At 41.5% G+C, this 18,868-nt stretch overlaps 1 protein-coding gene across 1 annotated transcript in view; it reads right to left on the bottom strand.

Annotated features, from left to right (window-relative positions):
* The window catches only part of NDST1 (N-deacetylase and N-sulfotransferase 1), a 1,661,305-nt gene that overhangs the window by 450,451 nt on the left and 1,191,986 nt on the right, over positions 1-18,868 (bottom strand). The window contains exon 14 of the mRNA XM_044069371.1: positions 2,475-2,488. Coding sequence (XP_043925306.1) covers positions 2,475-2,488 — 14 coding nt within the window. The remainder of the gene's footprint in view (positions 1-2,474; positions 2,489-18,868) is intronic.

The following is an 18,868-nucleotide window of genomic DNA, read 5'->3' as shown; positions in this document are numbered from 1 at the left end:
ACTAAGAGACTGAATATCCAACACCGCCAGAGGTGCAGTCAAGCCGTATACTCAATTCAAACAGTCCATCCATCCACCGTTCTAGGTTAATACCAGTAAAAATGACAAACATTGGATGTGTTTCAGTTATTTTACTGGCATTAACCCAGATTGGTGGACTTCTTGAATTGTGTATACAAGCTTGACTGCACATCTGATGGTGAGGTGCAGTCAAGCCGTATACTCAATTCAAACAGTCCATCAATCCACCGTTCTAGGTTAATACCAGTAAAAATGACAAACATTGGATGTGTTTCAGTCATTTTACTGGCATTAACCTAGATTGGTGGACTTCTTGAATTGTGTATACAAGCTTGACTGCACCTCTGATGGTGATGGATAAAATGCCAACACAGCAAACTGCTGGTATTCTTAGAGATATCCAGTCCCAATTCATGTAAAAAAATAGAAAACAAATATATTATTTCTGAGTGGAAGGGCTTCCAAAAGGTGACTTATCTGACATAAATTGATGATCAGAGCTGACCCTCGATCCTACAAAGCCCAGAAGTGGTGTTTTTATGATGACAAGAAAGTACTGAAGAAAAATTAAAATTAGGTAGCTGTATTCTCCTTGTGGATCTCATTATAAAACACCCAGGATCGCATGTTTAGAGGAGCCAGAGACATTTGAAGACTGTCTGGCCATTACATCCTGGGCAGGATGTAACCCAAACAAGCTACAAGGTACTGTAACAGTAAGAATGATGAACACATAGAAGATACATCATGTGAACATTGAAAGCTTTTTTTAAGTTTATGCTACTATGACATCCCTCCTCTGGGCCAATGATCAAGCAGTCTCAATCCTCACCACGGACAGCTGTGAGGGACGTTCACTTGGAGCAAAGATAGATACACACAGTACTTTGAGATGCAGTTCTCTGACCAAGCACAATTTTCCTTAAGAGCACAGAGGGAACAAAGTCTTGGAGCTGCCCCCCCCACTCCAGGCCCCCAAATAAGACTCCCCACTGACACAGCTGTAGAGGTGAGGCCTCAGCTGAGTGTTCCAAGTCAAGTCCTCCACCGTCCTCTCTGTGAAACCAGTGCTCTGTGTCCTTGCACTAAGTAGCTGACACACACACACACACACACACACACACACACACACACACACACACACACGGGAAAGGCTGACACAGATTTACTAGTTATGCTCCCTCTGCCCAGACTGCAAGGTAGGTACTGCCACCAGAACTCTCAAAAGCCAGCTACTCTAAGGCTCTTATAAGGGTACCCAATTACACTGAGTAAACTTAATATTAATACAAATGGTAGTGTCTGGCCAATGCAGCAAGACTTTCAGGAGCACTCACAGTGTTGCCAAATAAATACAACTATTCTTAAAAGATAAAATATTCTCTAAAAGAGCAGCCACAATGAAAAGTTTAAATATATTTAATAATAAAAGAAGAAAATACGAAATGTCTATTTACAGTAAACAGCAGAGTTTCAATCTCAGGAAATATTAAAAATAACATTGATGAAAAGCTTCACACAGCTACAGAAAAACAATACTTCACTAATCTCACTATATTTTCTTGACTGATCTAAAGAACTACTGTTCCCCAGTTTACTTACTACAGAAAGGCAATATGAAGAGGGTGAGTGGTCTTCCTTGTCAGATTTCAAAAACAGACTGCCCTGAGATTTTTGTTTCAACTAGTATTAAAACATCATTTCAATGCTGGATTACAGAATGATATCACATACATCTGGCCATCTGACTTCTGATTCTTACACTATCCCCCCTTTTACTAGAAATTGAACCAGAATCTAGCACACAGACAAGAGCTTTGCTGAGATGTGTTATAGCATCTGGAAGCTATAAAACCATTTCAAAACTTCCACCCTTCCAGGGTAGCAATTAGTTCACCCCAAGGACAATACATTAGGATTCCTAGTCTTGGTTTTCACAGACATTTAGTCTCTGGCTGCAATCAGAACTGTAAGATACAATCTTTATGGCCTAAACCAGGTAATTTAACTTCAGACTATTTTTCAAAGTTAGTTGGACTGAGATTAATCTCTTCTCTTCCCGTATCCTCTGTTACAATACGTTCATTTCAACAGTTACAATACAGTCTAACATACAGGTGTATTTCTTTTCTGTATAGCTTGACCCACTGTTGGTACATTTTTAACACAAGCAACTTTACAGATACATTTTCAGCACAAGCATCAGTAACAAATCAGTTTGATATATATTCCATGCACTAAACTGCTAGGAATAATCATTGATAACAATCTAAACTTCAATGCCCATATGGACAAAACCATTAAAACAGTAAACAAAAAAATAGGCTCCATGTATAGGATTAAGAAATTTCTAACCCCCGACTGCCAGAACAGCCATAGCTCGCACACATCTTCTGTTATCCCTTCTCTATGCCTCACCCATCCTCACTAATCTATCCAAATCAAATCTCAACAAAATCACTAGCTGCTACAACAATATAGAAAGATTCGCCACAGGCTTAGCATACAGAACCCACTACTGTCATAATCTTCACAAATTAGGCTGGCTAGAACTACCCAACCAAATATACTATAACCAACTCATAGAAATTAATAAAATCCTCCACCAACCTACCCACACCCCCAGTCTAGCTATTATTATTACCCCATATTGCAACCTAGCATCCTTCTGATCATCCAGCAGAATGCTAGTACAAACGACCAAAGCCAACAACTCAGCCGGAGATTCACTATTCCCCAACTCTGCTGGAAAAAAAATGGAACTCCCTTCCTGCTGAACTAACCACCAATTGCTCCTTGCCTCATTTCAAAATATGTCTAAAGACACACATGCACAATGACTGGCTATGTCCATGTCTAAACCCTGACTAACCCACACAATATTCAGACTGAGTTATGACAAAAAGTTTGTCTCACTCTCTAGTCCCTATCAAACCCAACTTTACTCAAAGAATCTATTAATCCACCTTAGCTCTCAAATGTAATTCCCCTTTATTCTCTCCTTACCCTCCTTCAATTAAATTCTTTTACCCCTTTATATCTCTCTAGCTTCCATTATCAGGACTATAACCTTTTTTTCAGCCTCTGCTGCTTCCTACCTAATGTACCCTTCTATTATTTAATTCTTCCTTTCTTTCTTAATGATCATCCTTTTCCTATACCCACACTACTCTTATACGTTTATTTTTCCCTTTATATTTCTTTCCGTCTCCCTCTTTGTTGTTGTCTTTCTCATATCTAAATGTTACCTTACTTTGAACTTTTTCTTAAATATGTAACCTATTTTGTTTTTGATATTTGTTAAATTGCTAAATATCACTGTAACCTGCATTTTAAATGTTTATCTGTTACTTGGAGCTTTTCTCCCCGGGCCTCCGCTGAAAATGGATATGTATCCAGTCGGACTTTCCCGGTTAACAAATGTAAAATAAAAAAATAAAATATACAAATGACATATCATTTTTTTTACAAAACTCCAGCTAGCTATGCTGGCATAAGGTACACATCCACTGCCCTACTTCTCTCTGGCATAGTTGGCAATTCCTCATCACCACAGCTACAACTGTTTTAAAATTATTTCATTTGTAGGGCTAGGAGTCTAGAAGAAGCAGACCCAAAACGTCTTGCAAAAGAATTTCCCTTAAGGGACAAGTAAAGTGCAATGATTTTTACACACAGGTAAGCTCACAGAGGACTACTACTTAAGGGACAAATGAGGTAAAAAAATGTTTAAGGACAGTTTGTGTAAAAGAGTCTTGGGAACACATTTTCAGGATAAAAGGATTAAGTGGGTTAAGTAAACAAGAGTTTAAATTAAGAAATAAAGGAGACAAATTTCACTGATTTAATACAAGAAATCATGTCATATAGGTAATAAGAGAAACAAGAACAGTGTGAATGGCAGGAAGCAACTTTTTGTTTGTGTTTTGAAAAATTCAGTTAGGAAGAACATAGTTGTTACAACAAAGAATGGATAAATACTCTAGTCAACAGTTAAAAAGGAAATTTTCAGGATTTAACTAAGTATGGGATGTGAACTACTATTTATTGTGTGTGTACATTCGCCTTCTATGGAAACATATTATATGGTGAATAATAAAGACACACCACTCCTTTTGCTAAGGATCACTCAAGTCTTTTACACACACCTCTGTTACCACCAACTTAGACAGATGGGACCTTGGCATTCCATTCTGATAACCACATAAATAAACTGGACCACACAGGCCCATTTCCGCAACAATGGCTTGAGAGCTAAATCCAGAACAGACATTTTCAGGTAATTAGAGGAAACTGTCTATTCACACAATGTTCCATTAATACAGGAATGCCACAAGGTTCTGATCTATGTTCTCAAGTGTGCTCTCTATTCATTAATGATGTAACCACTGACCTTTCCCATTTCAACATCTCAACTTAATTATGTATGCTATGCCCTCTTACTGCTACAATCCAGCTTTACTGAACCATGTCACTGGACTAATACAAATATGCCCCTACTCAACTGCAAAAAGGCAAACATTATGCTTTTTGGCACATAAAAACTTCCAACCCCCCTCCCCAGATTACAATTAAAGACACTAAAGGAAACCAACTCCTGCCAGTTACAGAGCAAAGACAGTTAGGAATAACCTTAGACCCTATGCTGTCACTAATAAAGCATGCAGACATCATCATTAATTAGATTCCGAAGCAAATAAAACTATGCTTTAACATCTACCATCTCTGGTATGACTATAGCCAAAAAATGTGCTAATCCCAAAGTCGGGCTATGGACCCACTCTCTTAACTCTACACTCATCTTCAAACACACACACAATATAAACTACCATTAATAAAATCAGAAGAACTATACTACTTGCTGAATTACAGACACATCACTACCAGCCGCTGCAGTGCATTAACTGGCTGGCAGTGACTGAAAGAGCAAACTTCCTCCTTGAATCAAATTTATACACTTCTATAAATAAACCACTGCCTCCCCTTAAAGTAAGATTACAAATAAAACCACAAACTACACACTGGAAGGTACATAAGAAGAAGCCCCGACTCTCATAAGATCACATTTCAAAACTATCACAAGTGAAAAAGGTTTTGTAAGCTATGTCAAGCTGGCTGGAATCAGTTGCCAATAGAAGTTAGACAACAAAACCATTGGATTTATTCAAAAATAAATTAAAAGAACGCCTCTTCATCAACATCAAATGTTCATGCTGTTGAGGTAAGGGCTAACTTAACACCTTATTTAAAGGACTCATGCCTACATGTCCAATGAATTGTATGCTAGCGACTATCAATATTAAGTGTACATATTGCAATTAAGTACCCACATGTTTGCATATACAGTAAATGTTTAACAAATGTATTATTAAGCCTGTGCATCTGAAATGCTTGTATAAGCTTTAACACATGTAGTTTTATTTATGGTGCTTGATCTATGTACACCTACAATACCAGTAATGCACCACTGTACCTTGGTCAAGGCTGAAGCAGATTTGCCAGTCAATTCACTTACCTGGTTAACAAACTGAAATAAAACAAACAAGTTGAGCAAAAGCCACAAAATATATAATTCTATCAAAGAGAAGTTCAAAGGACAGTTCACTAGAAGTGAGAGATGCATCACTTTTTTATGAGGACCCTCCTTGATGGTTCTTTGCTGGAGAAGATGATCCCAACCAATCACCACATGGCAAAAATCAGGACTAGCCAGCTTTATGATGTAGAGAGATAAAGGTATGAATGTAACCCAAATGATCTGGGATTGAAAAGTGTCTCAAGTTGGAGAAGCCAGCAAAAGAGATTGGAATAAGCACTCAATGACAGTTTAGCTATCCTGTGACAGTAAAGCAGTCCAATCCACTGCAATGTCAGCACCTTCTAGTGAAAGAGGGGGTATTCAGTGCAGCATGTAGAATACAAATGTGTGTTTGGCTTACACAAATTAAGCTTGAACAGCAGCCCTCACCACACAGAACATGCAGGTGCACTGTTGGTGGTGTAGGAGGCGCAAGCTTTAGCACTCAATGCACATCAGCTGTCAGGTGGAGAAGGGGAGACTAAGGAAATAAACTCAGCCTGTTGTGGATGACTGGCCCAGTGGAGCATGATTTCTCCGAAAAAGATATTGAGAAGGTGTTCATCCCAAGAACATCACCCTCAGTGGGTGAGGTCTTACAAACCAGGTAAGTAACGGGAAACAAATAAGCCAAAACAACATGGGGGTTGATGACCAGATAAGAGTCAGTAGAAAATAAGCAAAAGAAAAAAAAATCTTGACATACAATAATGGGGATGCCTATGGGAATACTGATGCACACCATGACAATGTGCATGCTACAACAATTGCGCATGTGCCTAAAGCATGCAAGTTTACTCCCATGCCATAAGAAAGCAATCTCTAGCAAATAAGAAATAACTATGAAGATATGACACCTACATCACTAACCAAGTAATATACTAGTTAATAAGGGCAAAGAGGCTGAGGCTGTTACAGACATGCTCAAATATAAGGAAATGGAGAGAACATAATTCAGACCAATCAAGAAGGGTATTGTTCAGGCTCAACTGACGCATCAAGAATGCATCTGGTTGGTGTGAACAAACCAGCGGACTGTTAATGTAAACAGCTCAGAAAACTGAGCTCTGCAGCACTGTTGTCCCAAACGAAATCTGAAACCCAAACTTGTCATTATTGTTCAGTGAAGGTTTACACCAAAGAGCAAGTGGCTACATATATTTCTGTAATGCACATTTTTGAAATAAATATTACATGCAGACACTATTTTAGAAGAGCAAGCTTTAAATTTTGCATTTCTAATAGGCAGTTAGCGATTTGATACCAAAAGACAATACAACTAGCAATCCATTCTGAAAGGGTCTGCTTGCCATTCACAAATTATTCCACTTTGAGTATAAAAAGATAACAAACTGGTTCCATTCTCCAAAAGTTGCTCACCCAATCTGAGGTAGCACCTGTTTTGCCTGGGATCATCCTGGGAATGAATGTCTACTTCTACTCTGCGAGAAAAAATAGTAGCAGTACATAGAAAGAATGGTTCAAGGAAATTCTGAAACCATTTCGTTGTAGACTGAAAAAAATCATACAATGTGACTAATCCAAGGAGGCTGTCTAAGGATAACCTACTAATCTAAGGAGGTCTATTATACATATGAAATACTACTGAAAGAAAAGCAACTGCACTACAGAGACATGAGCTTAACAATATTCCAACTGAGCATGTACGGATTAGACCTAGTGGACAGAGAAGAACTAAGAACAGAAGTGCAGGCATCCAATATGAATGTGAAAGCAGATAAGGATGCTGAACAAGAAGGGACTTTCTCGAGATGCTATCACAGCAAGGAGAACCACATCTGGCAGGTGATGGAATGGAGCTATGAAAAGAACCTTTGCTAAGCATGCTTTGGCATTCTAGAAGTCCCTGATTATCAAAGGAAATGGGGGGGGGTTCAAACAGGAGTCCTGAGGGCCAATCATGGCATAATCAGTCTCTTAGAGACTGCCTTTAGAGGAAACATTTTGAAAACATTTTAGCATCTGGTGTTGGATGGCAAAGTAAAAAGATAGCAACATGCTTTTTCAAATTTCCAAAATACACTGTAAACAATATTCATGTTGAGAGACCATTCATGTGCAACATCTGTCTGTTCAACCTATCTACTATCATATTAGATGTCCCTTGTATGTGCACTACTACAAAAAACAACAGTATGTCCCATTCCCAAACCCTCATATCATAGCTTCTCTACACAGGGATAGGAAGATTGCACATTGCTTGTTTATGTGCCATACCACTTCGACACTGTCTGAGAGCATGGATACAGCACCCTGAGGGAGCTCGTCCTGAAATGCCAGCAACACTGGGACGACTCAAGAATGCTGATGTACAGTTTAGCCTCTTGTGCAGTTCACACACCCTGAACATTCATGCTTAAATTATATCCTCCCCACCTCAGGATAAATGCATCTGTGGTCACTGTGGCAAAAGGTAGTGGTTGAACAAATGGGGTGAGACAGACGGATTACATCGCTTTGTTCATCATAACAAACACATGATGCAGGCTATAAAAGTTTTACAATGTGTGTCACTGGCCTGATCCCATGGATTTTTGAGCATCCACTGTAAAATTTTCATGTTCAGTCAAGCATAAAGAACCATCTGGATTGAAGAGGCCATTACATCTCACACCTTGAGAACAGCAGATACTGAAGGTATTGGGCTCTATATTAAGTTTACTATCGAAGAAATCCTGTATGGCTGCAGCTTTACTTTCTGGTTGAGGGAGTTTAGCTAGCACCTAACAGAGTAAGAATTAGTGATGGATCTACCTGGAATTTGGCCATACTGACCATGATCCCCAGAGACAAACAGATTCAGAGGAACTACTGTATTGCCAATAGGAACTTCTCCGCAGTAGGGTCTGCTAAGAGTCAGTTGTCTAGAAACTGAAAAATCCATACTGAGAAGTTGGATATGACTGACGACAGAAGTCTTGCATTTAGGAAACACCCTTGGGGGGTTGTTGCAAGTACAATCGCAAGGGCTCTAAATGGATATAGTTTGGCTCCTATCTGGAATTGCACTTATGTCCTCAGTGACTTGGCTCTTTTGTTGAGTAGGTGTGCATCTTGCAGATCAAAACAGCACACACAGTCTCTTGGCTACAGGCAAGGAAGTATGGACTCACCAAGACCATTCAGAATGAATCCTATTTCACAAACTGGTTTAGTCAACTTAGATAGAAAATGGGTATGAGGGCCTGATGCCCTCTGTCTTTTGGGGTAGTAAGGAGAACCTGGAGCAAAAGCCAGACCCTCTCTGGTCTGGTGGATCTTCTTGGATAGCTCTTTTTTATAGATGAACTTTGATTTCCTTCAAAGCTGCCCTCCTCTGCTGGGTGTGAAACTGTCAGGGGATGAGAAGGTATACTTTTGGGCATTTCCAAAAAAGGGAACAGAGTAACCTCTGGAAATAACTTCCCTTATCAAATTGTCCATAGTGATGGCTAACCATGCTGGCAGATGGAGGGAGAGGTATCCTCCAAAAGCCTCCACAGCAGTACAGTCAGGCAACTTATCAGAGCTGGCAGGACCCTTTGAAGGATCCTCTAAAGCACTGATGGTTGGGGCCACCTCTGCTTCTAGAGTGGTGGCTGGAAGGGAAGTCCTTTCTACCATGAGAACTGCTGTCAAACTGCTGCCTGTCCTGGGGCTGTTAGGCTTTGTGAAACCACAAGTTTTTGTCTCCTTTCTTGATTCCTTTGAAAGGACCTCTGAGAAGCCAAAAACTTCACCCCAACAGCTGTGAGAATGTTGAATCAACTATTTCTTCATCTTCTGCCAAAAGTGGCATGTGAAATCTATAAGGTGCAGTTAAGCTAGTCTCCTGAGTGTTAAGCCAGAGCCTACCTCTCTAGCTGCCCCATTCACTGCATTATGCATCAAACACATAGCCAGTGACAAGATGGAAAGAATAGTTGTGTAACACCTTACCATAAACATAGATGTCCTTCTCTTCTATGTTGCAGTATTTACAACAGTGGGGAGTAGCTGCCTGCAGCGCCACCGTCCAGCCAGTATAACCAAAGTCTTTGTCTTGGAGGGTACATGTGACCTCTGCTATGAGGGCCATAAGCCGGCGTTAGGTATAAAGGTGACATCTGCACATACTCTCCTCAGAATAGTTTCTACTGCATATACTAGTGCCCCTGAGGTTTTTCAAGAGGGTCCTAACTGAGACCCTTAGACTTGTATGCCTGCTAGAGCCAGGACAGTAATAAGGCTATGTAGGTAGAGACTTGGGGAAGAAGATGGCCACAAGTGTTCATAAAATACCTGCTATAGCAGAAGCAAGAAAGAGGGGGTAGGAGGGTGGGACTGAATACTGCAACATAGAACAGTAGGACATCTACAGTTATGGTAAGGTCTTACACAACTATTCTATGTCCTTCTATTCTGATGTTGCGGTATTCATAACAGTAGGGAGAGTACCAGAGCTTTAAGTATGATCCTAGGAGGAGGAAGGGTTTCCGTGGTCCAGGAGACCCTGTAGGATACTTCTGGCAAAACCGGCTCTAGCACGGGATGCCATGTCCAGCTTGTAGTGTTTGGTGAAGGTGTGCAGTGAGGTTCAAGTGGCTGCCTCTAAAATAGAATGGGAATCAATGCCTTTGAAAAAGGCAGAAGAAGAGGCAGCTGCTCTGGTGGAATGTGGTTGATACTGCTTTGCAAGGTTTTTCCATGGTGGGAAGGAGATGGAATTGGGGGGATCCATGAGGCAATGGTTTGCTCAGACATAGCTTTCCCTAGTGCTCTGGGATGGGAGGAAACAAAGTACAGTTGTGTACACTTACCATAAATGTAGATGTTCGAGTGTATTCACTGTTGCAGTCATCACATCTGGGTTATCCCTGCCAGGGTAGCCCTCAGTTGGCCCAAATACCAGAGGCTTAGTATTTCTGCGTCGGTTGCCATTGCTCCAGGACTGATGTCAGGTCATCAGTAGTATAAAATAAGGCAGATGACGGCATTACATCAGTTTTTCTTGCCTTGTCAGGAGCCCCCAAGAGGAAGCTAGGTTATGGTGGAAGACCACCACCAGCAGAAAGTAAACACCAAAAATTCCTTGTAAGGAGAGAGACAGAGAAAGAGAGAGACAAGGGGGATGGAGGAAGGGAAACCAGGACTGCAACAGTGAACTCAGTCGAACATCTACATTTATGGTAAGTGTACACAAAGTACAGTTGTGTATACTTACCATAAATGCAGATGTTCGAGTGCATTCACTGTGCAGTCATCACACTTGGGTTATCTGCCTGCAGGTAGCCTTCAGTCAGCCCGAATACCAGAGTCTTGGGATTTCTGCGTGAGATGCTGTTGCCTCTTCCATGACGTCAGGTTGTCAGGGGTATAAAACATGCAGCCGACACCATTACATCAGTTTTTCTTGCCCAAGATGTCAGGAGCCCCAAAATAGGAAGCAATTACATGGTGTGGAACACCTCCAGTAAAAAGTAAATACCATAGCCATAAGATATGGCCAAAGAGAGGATAGGTAGAAAGTCTAGAAAAGTCAAGGGGCTGGAGGGAGGGTAACCAGTGAATACACTTGAACATCTACATTTATGGTAAGTGTACACAACTGTACCTATGTTCTTCATGTTTCACTGTTGCAGTCATCACACTTGGGTTGATTCCCAAAGCTGAGTAAGGGTGGAGGCACTCAAGAAGTATTAGGGCTGGCTAGCAGGCTTTGTAAGACTGCTGTGACAAATTCAGCTCTGGATTTAGAAAGGATAGGTAAGTGGTAATGCTTGGTGAAGGTGTGTACAGAACTCCAGGTTGCAGCTTCCAGGATGTCACTGGTGGAGACTCCCCTGAGAAATGCTGTAGAAGTTGAGGTAGCCCTAGTGGAATGAGTTCTGATCCCCTGTGGGGTAGGTTTTCCATGGTGTTTGTAGCAGAAATGGATGCAGTGTGCTATCCATTTGGAAATGGTTTGCTTTGAAATGGCCTTACCCTCTGCCCCAGTAGCAAAGCCGACTAGCAGCTTGTCAGATTTTCTGAAAGGCTTAGTCCTGTCAAGGTAGAACCTGAGATGTCTGTGCACATCTGAGTGCAGGATCCTCTCCCCTTTGTTCTGAGGATTAGGGAAAAAGGTTGGTAAATGGATGGATTGGTTTAAAGCCACACTGGATACCACTTTGGGCATAAATGATGGGTTAGTCCTGAGGGCGACCCTGTCAGCATGGAAAATAATGAAGGGTTCCACCGCCATTAGTGCTTGTAGCTCAGACACTCTTCTTGCTGAAGTGATGTCTGGAAGTAAGGCTGTTTTCCAAGAAAGGAATTTTAACTCTGCTGTAGCAGCAGGTTCAAAAGGGCGGAGGCGTGAGCTTCTCTAGTACAAAGTTAAGGTCTCAGGGCAGGGGTGGGAGCTCTCCTCGGGCGTTTTAAATTGTTAGCTCCTCTCAGGAACTGTTTGATCAGAGGGTGAGAAAAGTGAGGTGGCTCAGTATTGTAATGAGCTGAGATGGCAGAGGAATGAATCTTCATTGATGAGAAGGATAGGCCTATGTGGAGCAGTTCTGCTAGACAATCTAGGATTTGAGGTAAGGAGGTCACAGCTGTGTCCTTTCCTAGAGACTGGCTCCAAGAACAGTATCTTTTACACTTTTCTGAATAGGATTTCCTAGTACTAGGCCTTCTGGCCTCAAGGATGATGTCCAGCACCTGTTTGCTGAGGGTTGCTGGTGGTGTGTTCAGAGAATAAGCCAGGCTGCAAGGTTCAGTGTTTGCAGCTGAGGGTGCAAAATCTGTCCCTCCTGCTGGGACAGCAGGGTGGGTGTCTGATGTAGGTGCCAGGGTAGCACTGCTGTCAGACTGCATAGGAGTGGGTACCAGTGCTGGCGTGGCCAGTCTGGTGCAATAAGGATTGTCCTTGGTCTGTCCTGCTTGATCTTGAGTAGTACTTTTGAGAGGAGGGGCAGAGGGGGAAAGGCATAAATTGAGAGGTTTTCCCATGTAAACGACAGGGCATCCACTCGCCATGCTTGGCTGTGGGGATTTCTGGTGCAAAATTTGCTCAATTGATGGTTTTGGTGGGAGGCAAAGAGGTCCACCTCTGGTGTCCCCCACCTGTTGATTAGAAGTTTGAATGAGTTTGGGTTCCAGTTTCCACTCGTGTGGGTCCAGTAGATTCCTGCTTACGTCATCTGCCAGTGAATTTTGTTTGCCTGGCAGGAATTGAGGTGCACTTGGTTGCTCAAGGCTATGTTCCACAGGGCCATGGCTAACCTGCAGAATGGGTAGGAATGTGTTCCCCCCTGCTTGTTTATGTACCACATTAACTGTGGTGTTGTCTGTCTTCATCAAGAGCTGTCTTGGAAGGATACGGTATTTGAAGACTTTCAGAGCATTCTACACAGCTAACATTTCTTTTTGATTGATATGCAGGTGAATTTGTCCTGGGCTCCATTTGCCTTGAATGCATTTGCCTGCCATGTGCGCCCCCCATGCATAGTCTGTTGTCAGGGTTTGGGTGGCGATGGGTTGAGTGAAAGGAAGTCCCTTGTTGTGGTTGCAAGCCTCTGCCCACCATCTATAGAGTTAGTCTGCCTTCCCGTGTGTGCGTTCTAGCAGCTTACCGCAGACAGTTTTGCCCTCTCCACCTCCTGTCATCACTACCCTAGAATATATTTAAACCTAAGACTGGTCCAACTATCCTTGCTGTTTGCTATCTCCTTCTACCATTAGGTGGCAGCATCTACCTTCCAAATACAGCCTTTAAACTGCTCTTTGCTAATACTTTTTTCTGCCATACTCGCCTCTAGTGTTCTTTCCTGCTCCGTTTGCCCTACCCTGCCCCCAATTCCCACCCACCCCAATACTCCTAGTTTTATTCCTATCTTGCCCCACCCTCTCATCCTAATTACCCAATACCAGCTCCTCCCTCATTACTCCTCCCCACCTATAGCTATCCTTCTTAAACTCTGTAATCTGTAATCCACCCAATAATTATAGTCCCCTCCTCTTTCCTTAAATCTAGAATACCTCTATCACTTTTTAAACCATTTCTTCTTCATAGTCCTCTCTATTTTCCTAACCACTCATACCACTGTCTCTTTGCTCCAACATGCTCTCAAGTTATCACACCCTCCAGTCCCCCATCCTCCTCTTTCTGTTCCTACTTCCCTTATACTATGCTACCTCATAGTCCACCTATGCTTGCCCAATACTACCTACAAAGACAACTATCATACAAACCCACCTTCTCCCTCACTCTTACTCCCATTTCCACTCTATCTCATCTTCTCTCATTCAGCCAAACCCTCTGCACCTATTCCACCTTAAACTCTTCTCCTCTAAAGTCAAGACACTGTCACCTGCTCCAATCTACAATCTACCAAAATTCATGGTTGACAGACCAATATGGCTAAAGGATATCTCCTTCAACAACCTAGTTCAAGCTGGTGATATCCATCCTAACCCTGGTCCTACATCCTTTATTAACAACACTCATCCCTTACCCTCTTCCTCCTATCTCAACATCCTAAATATTTTTACAATTAATGTACAAAGTCTAAACAACAACGTACACCAATTTCAAGCTTGGTTAAGTCATAACCAACCAGATATCTTAGCCATCTCTGAAACTTGACTCAAGCCCTTTATCTCCGACTCTGAGATTCTGTCCGCAGGATTTCACTGTCTCAGAAATGACTGACTAAATAAAAAAGGTGGAGGCACTGACCTAGTCTACTCCAACCTTCTTACCTTAATTCTCCTCCAAATTCTAATTCCTCAGTTCCAGAACGCTGAACTAACTGCTGGAATTCTAAAACTAAATAAACATAAAAATGTCTGCATCATTGCCCTATATATTTCACCTGGTAACAATATCTCTACACTCGTAAATATTCTCCTATGGGCCTCTACTGAAATTAACTATGAAACTTATATCCTTGGTGATGTGAATATTGACTGGAATAAAATCAATTGCCCCTCTCCCTTCCTATTTATTAACCTCTATAACTTCACTCAAATAATCCTCTCCATCACTCAACCTAACAAAATAAACCCTCCCGGATCCACTATAGATTGGATCCTAGTCTCAGATCCAAATAAAATAACCAATTCTGGCACAATTCCTGATACCTTTAGCAACCACCTCCCAGCCTTCATGAATCACTCAACTAGTTCCTCCCCACACCAGCATCAACACATTCAAACTCATAACCATAGTAGCTTCAACCCAACTACTTTCTCAAATACTTTCAAACAAATGAACTGGCAAATTCTAAACATCCTTCCTCTTGACAAGGCTATAGAATACTTCAACTCTGTCTTCCTTGATATTTTAAACTCACTAGCCCCACTAAGAAACAAAAGGATAAAAACTAAAACTGCTACTTGGCTATCCAAAGAGACAAAACAGATTATGCACCACAGAGACAAACTATGGAAGCTTTACCAAAACAATAAACTGGCCAATACCTTTCTCTAATATAAACAGCTCCGCAACCGTGCAAAACGACCAATCACCAAAGACAAAAAATCCTACTATATCAAACTTCAGTCCAATAACAATAAAAAAACCCAAAATTCTGGAACTCAATAAACTCACTCCTTAATCCAGGCTCCAAGAATAATCCCTGTCCTGACCCAAGTAAATCTGACCTCGAACTAGGCTCTGAATTTACGTCATTTTTCATAGACACTATTACTACCACCCTCACCAAGACATTTCCCAATAATAACCCAACTGCTCTACACTCTCCCCCCTTCTAACTCACCTCATCTGTTTGAACTCAAACCCATCTCCACTAACTTTATAAAAAAAACTTTTGCCCAAACTTAAACCTTGCTCTAACGCTCCCGGCAATATTCCCTATTCCTTCCTAAAATATGCTGTTGATGGCATTCCTCTCCCAATCAGCATCATTATCAACTGATCCATAAAATAATCATATGTCTCCAAACTCTGGAGCTCAGCTTATAGTATTTCCTCTTCATAAAGGAGGCAAAAATACCAGCATCTCAAACTTTCACCCCATCGCTTTGCTCTCACCAATCTCCAGAATTCTAGAAAATTGCATCCACCTCCAACTTATGCCTTTCCTGACCCAAAACAATCTTCTCACCCCTACCCAGCATGGCTTCTGCCAGGCCATAGCACAATAACCCCTCTACTCTCTTTCCTAGAAACTGTCAATCAAGCCTGAGATTCATGACACTTAGTTCCTACTGTTTTACTCGATCTGTCTAAAACCTTTGATACTGTTTCTCACAAGCACCTTCTCTGTCATCTCTCAAACCTTAATCTCTCACATAATGCTTTATCCTGGTTCTCCAGCTATCAGACAGATCACAGGCAGTCAAATGGAAGAACTCAATCCCTTCTTTCCTACTTACCCCAAATGGCATACCACAGGGATCCATCCTTGGGCCAATGCTTTTTAACATATTCATCAATAACTTTCACACTGCTATTCCTGATGCTAAAATCATTCAATATGCAGACAATTCAACCTTAGTCTGCTCTGCCTCAAACCTCTCTGAATTGCTGACTAAAACCCAAACTGCCTTCTCAACAACTGAAAACTCAATGTGCCAAAACCACCTCTCTCTCAATGCAAATAAATTGAAGATTCTAATATGCCCTCCCACAAAGACCCTCTCCTATGATAAAAACAACTTCAAAATCTATAGTCAAACCAACTCACCTACAGAAGTAGTCCCCTCTGCCAAATTACTTGGCATTACTGTAGATGAACACCTCAAGTCTGACATTCATATTCAACAAAATATTAAGAAAACCCACCAAAAGCTAGGTATGCCGTATAGGAATAATTGCTTTCTTTCCAACTCTACCAGGCAAACTCTGGCCTCGACTTATCTTCTTCCTTCCTTATTATATGGAGCCCCTCTCCTAACCAACCTGTCCTCCTCTATCACCTCTAAACTAGAAAACTGCTACAACAAAATCTCCAAAATTTGCCTCTGAATCTAAAAATACAACCCATCACTGCCTAACCCTACAATCCCTGAACTGGCTTGAGCTCCCAAACTACCTAGACTATTTCCAACTCACTACTGCACATAGACTCATATTTCACCTAACAAAATGTCCCGCTCTAACATCCTTCCCCCTTATACATCCAACAGAGCTCTCAGATCTGAAAATCAGAACTTAATTACTATCCATAAACCTAAACACAGTGCTGGCCAACTTCTCCAATCTTTCTCACTAGGCAAAATGGAATTCCCTTCCCTCCACACTAAGAACCATACCAAATTCAGAAAACTTCAAAACCCAACTATTCAAACACCTGTCCACTAAATGGAAATGTACCTGCCTTCACCCAACCTAATCCAAGGGGGTTCTTGCACTGGCTCTACAACTCTCATAGTTATCTTCCTATGAGCCTATCTAAGCTCTCAACAATTTCTATAGCTTCTCTCTAAGCTCTCAACAACTCCTACAGCTACCCTCACGCAGCCCAACCTTGTAAATATTTTAAATAGCATTCTACTGTTGATGTATGTAAAGCGTATTTACATTTTCTTAAAAGGTTTGTATGTAAACTGTTTCCACACCTAACACATCTGTTTTCCTCAAATGAAACTGTATGATCCCTACCTTCAAGCTTAATGAATTTAACTATGCATGATATTGAATGCATTTAGGAGTAACTGTTCTACATAATATCTTTAACATTGACTATCAATTGTATCTAAATTGTATAATGTATCTTGGAGCTTTTCTCCCCGGGCCTCCACTGAAAATGAGTCAATTCGGCCCAGTGGACTTCCCTGGTAATCAAACTGCAAATAAATAAATAAATAAATGAACTCTGCCCTTAGACAAGGAATGATAGGAATCAGTGTTTCCAAGTCCTGAGAATGTTGACATCAGAGACTTTTTAAGTACCACTGAAGTTTCCTCATATGCAGTCTTGCATATGGAATTAGAAGAATGCATGAGGCCATGAACCCTAGGGCTTGCAGTATTTTTCTTGCAGATAGCTGGGTTTTGGTGGCTATGAATTTGAAGTAGTTTGTTAAATGAACCTGCTTTTCTGGAGTGAGGAATGCCATCTGGGAAGTTGTGTTCAAGCTTCTCCCAGGAATACAATCTTTTGGCTAGGCACCAGATGTGATTTCTTTTCGTTGATGGTGTATCCCAGAGAAGTTAGAAGTCTCTTTACGAATGCCAGGTGCTGCAGTAGCAATTCCTGACTGTCTGTCTAAATCAGGCAATCGCCCAAGTATGGGTAAATTTGAATAGTCCTCTGCCTGCAGTATGCAATGGCTGGAGCCAGGCACTTTGTGAATACCCTGGGCGCAGCAGATAAGCCAAAGGGAAGTGCAGAGAACAGATAGTGCATAGAGCCTGCCCTGAAATGTAGACATTTTCTGCAAGATTCCCTTATGGGGATGTACAGATAAACTTCTTTTAAGGCTAGGGTAACTAGCCAGAAGTTTTTGGTTAGCATAGGAAGCAGCTGCTGTAGTGTAAGCATTTTGAATTTTGGGACCATCAGAAAGGTGTTGAGAATAGACAGATCCAGGATTGGGTGCCATAAGCTCTATTTTCTGGGAACCACAAATAGTCTGGAGTAGAAACCCTGTCCCCTTTGCTGTATTGGGACAGGTTGAATAGCCCCGATACTGAGAAGAGAAAGTACTTGCTTTTGAGTCTCTGCCCACTAGTTTGGAGGAAGGTCAGGCAACCCACTTGGGGTTGGCAGTGAGTGGAAGTAGAATCTGTATCCCTGGGATACAATATTTAGGACCCATCAGTCCTGGGTAATTGACATACAGTTTTTTTGCATGTAGGGTGAGATTTCATCCTAGGGGTGTAAGTACTTGGGCATGGCTGGGAAGGATGATAGACAAGTCATTGTGAACTTTTTCCATAAGGGGGTGGCTTACCACTCCCTGTTTTTGGGGTGGGAGCACTCCATTGCTAAGATCTCTGCATACCCTGAGACTGTAATCTTGGTGGTATGTTGCCCCTGGGTTTGGACTGAGAAGGTCTGGGATGGACTGGAAAGGACCAGTTTTTGAAGGCCAATGCCTACTGAATCTAGGTGGCTGCACCTGTAAGAAATATTTAACAGTTTGCATAGATTTAGCTTTTTCCTCCATCTTTTTAAGAACTACTATTGCTTTTGTGCCAAATTTTCCTGGTTTAATGGAGCATCTAGTAATTTTGCTTCGACATGGTCTGGCAAGATTTGTTCCTTCAGCCAAGCATGCCATCTCAGTACAGTCCCAGTGACAGCAGCCCTGCAAGATGCTTCTAAGACATCAAAACCA

This window comes from Protopterus annectens, chromosome 4.part0 (genome assembly GCF_019279795.1).
Source record: "Protopterus annectens isolate FY-2018-M chromosome 4.part0, PAN1.0, whole genome shotgun sequence".
In the NCBI taxonomy this organism is placed as follows: domain Eukaryota; kingdom Metazoa; phylum Chordata; order Ceratodontiformes; family Protopteridae; genus Protopterus; species Protopterus annectens.
This window is presented reverse-complemented; position numbering and strand designations above follow the sequence as displayed.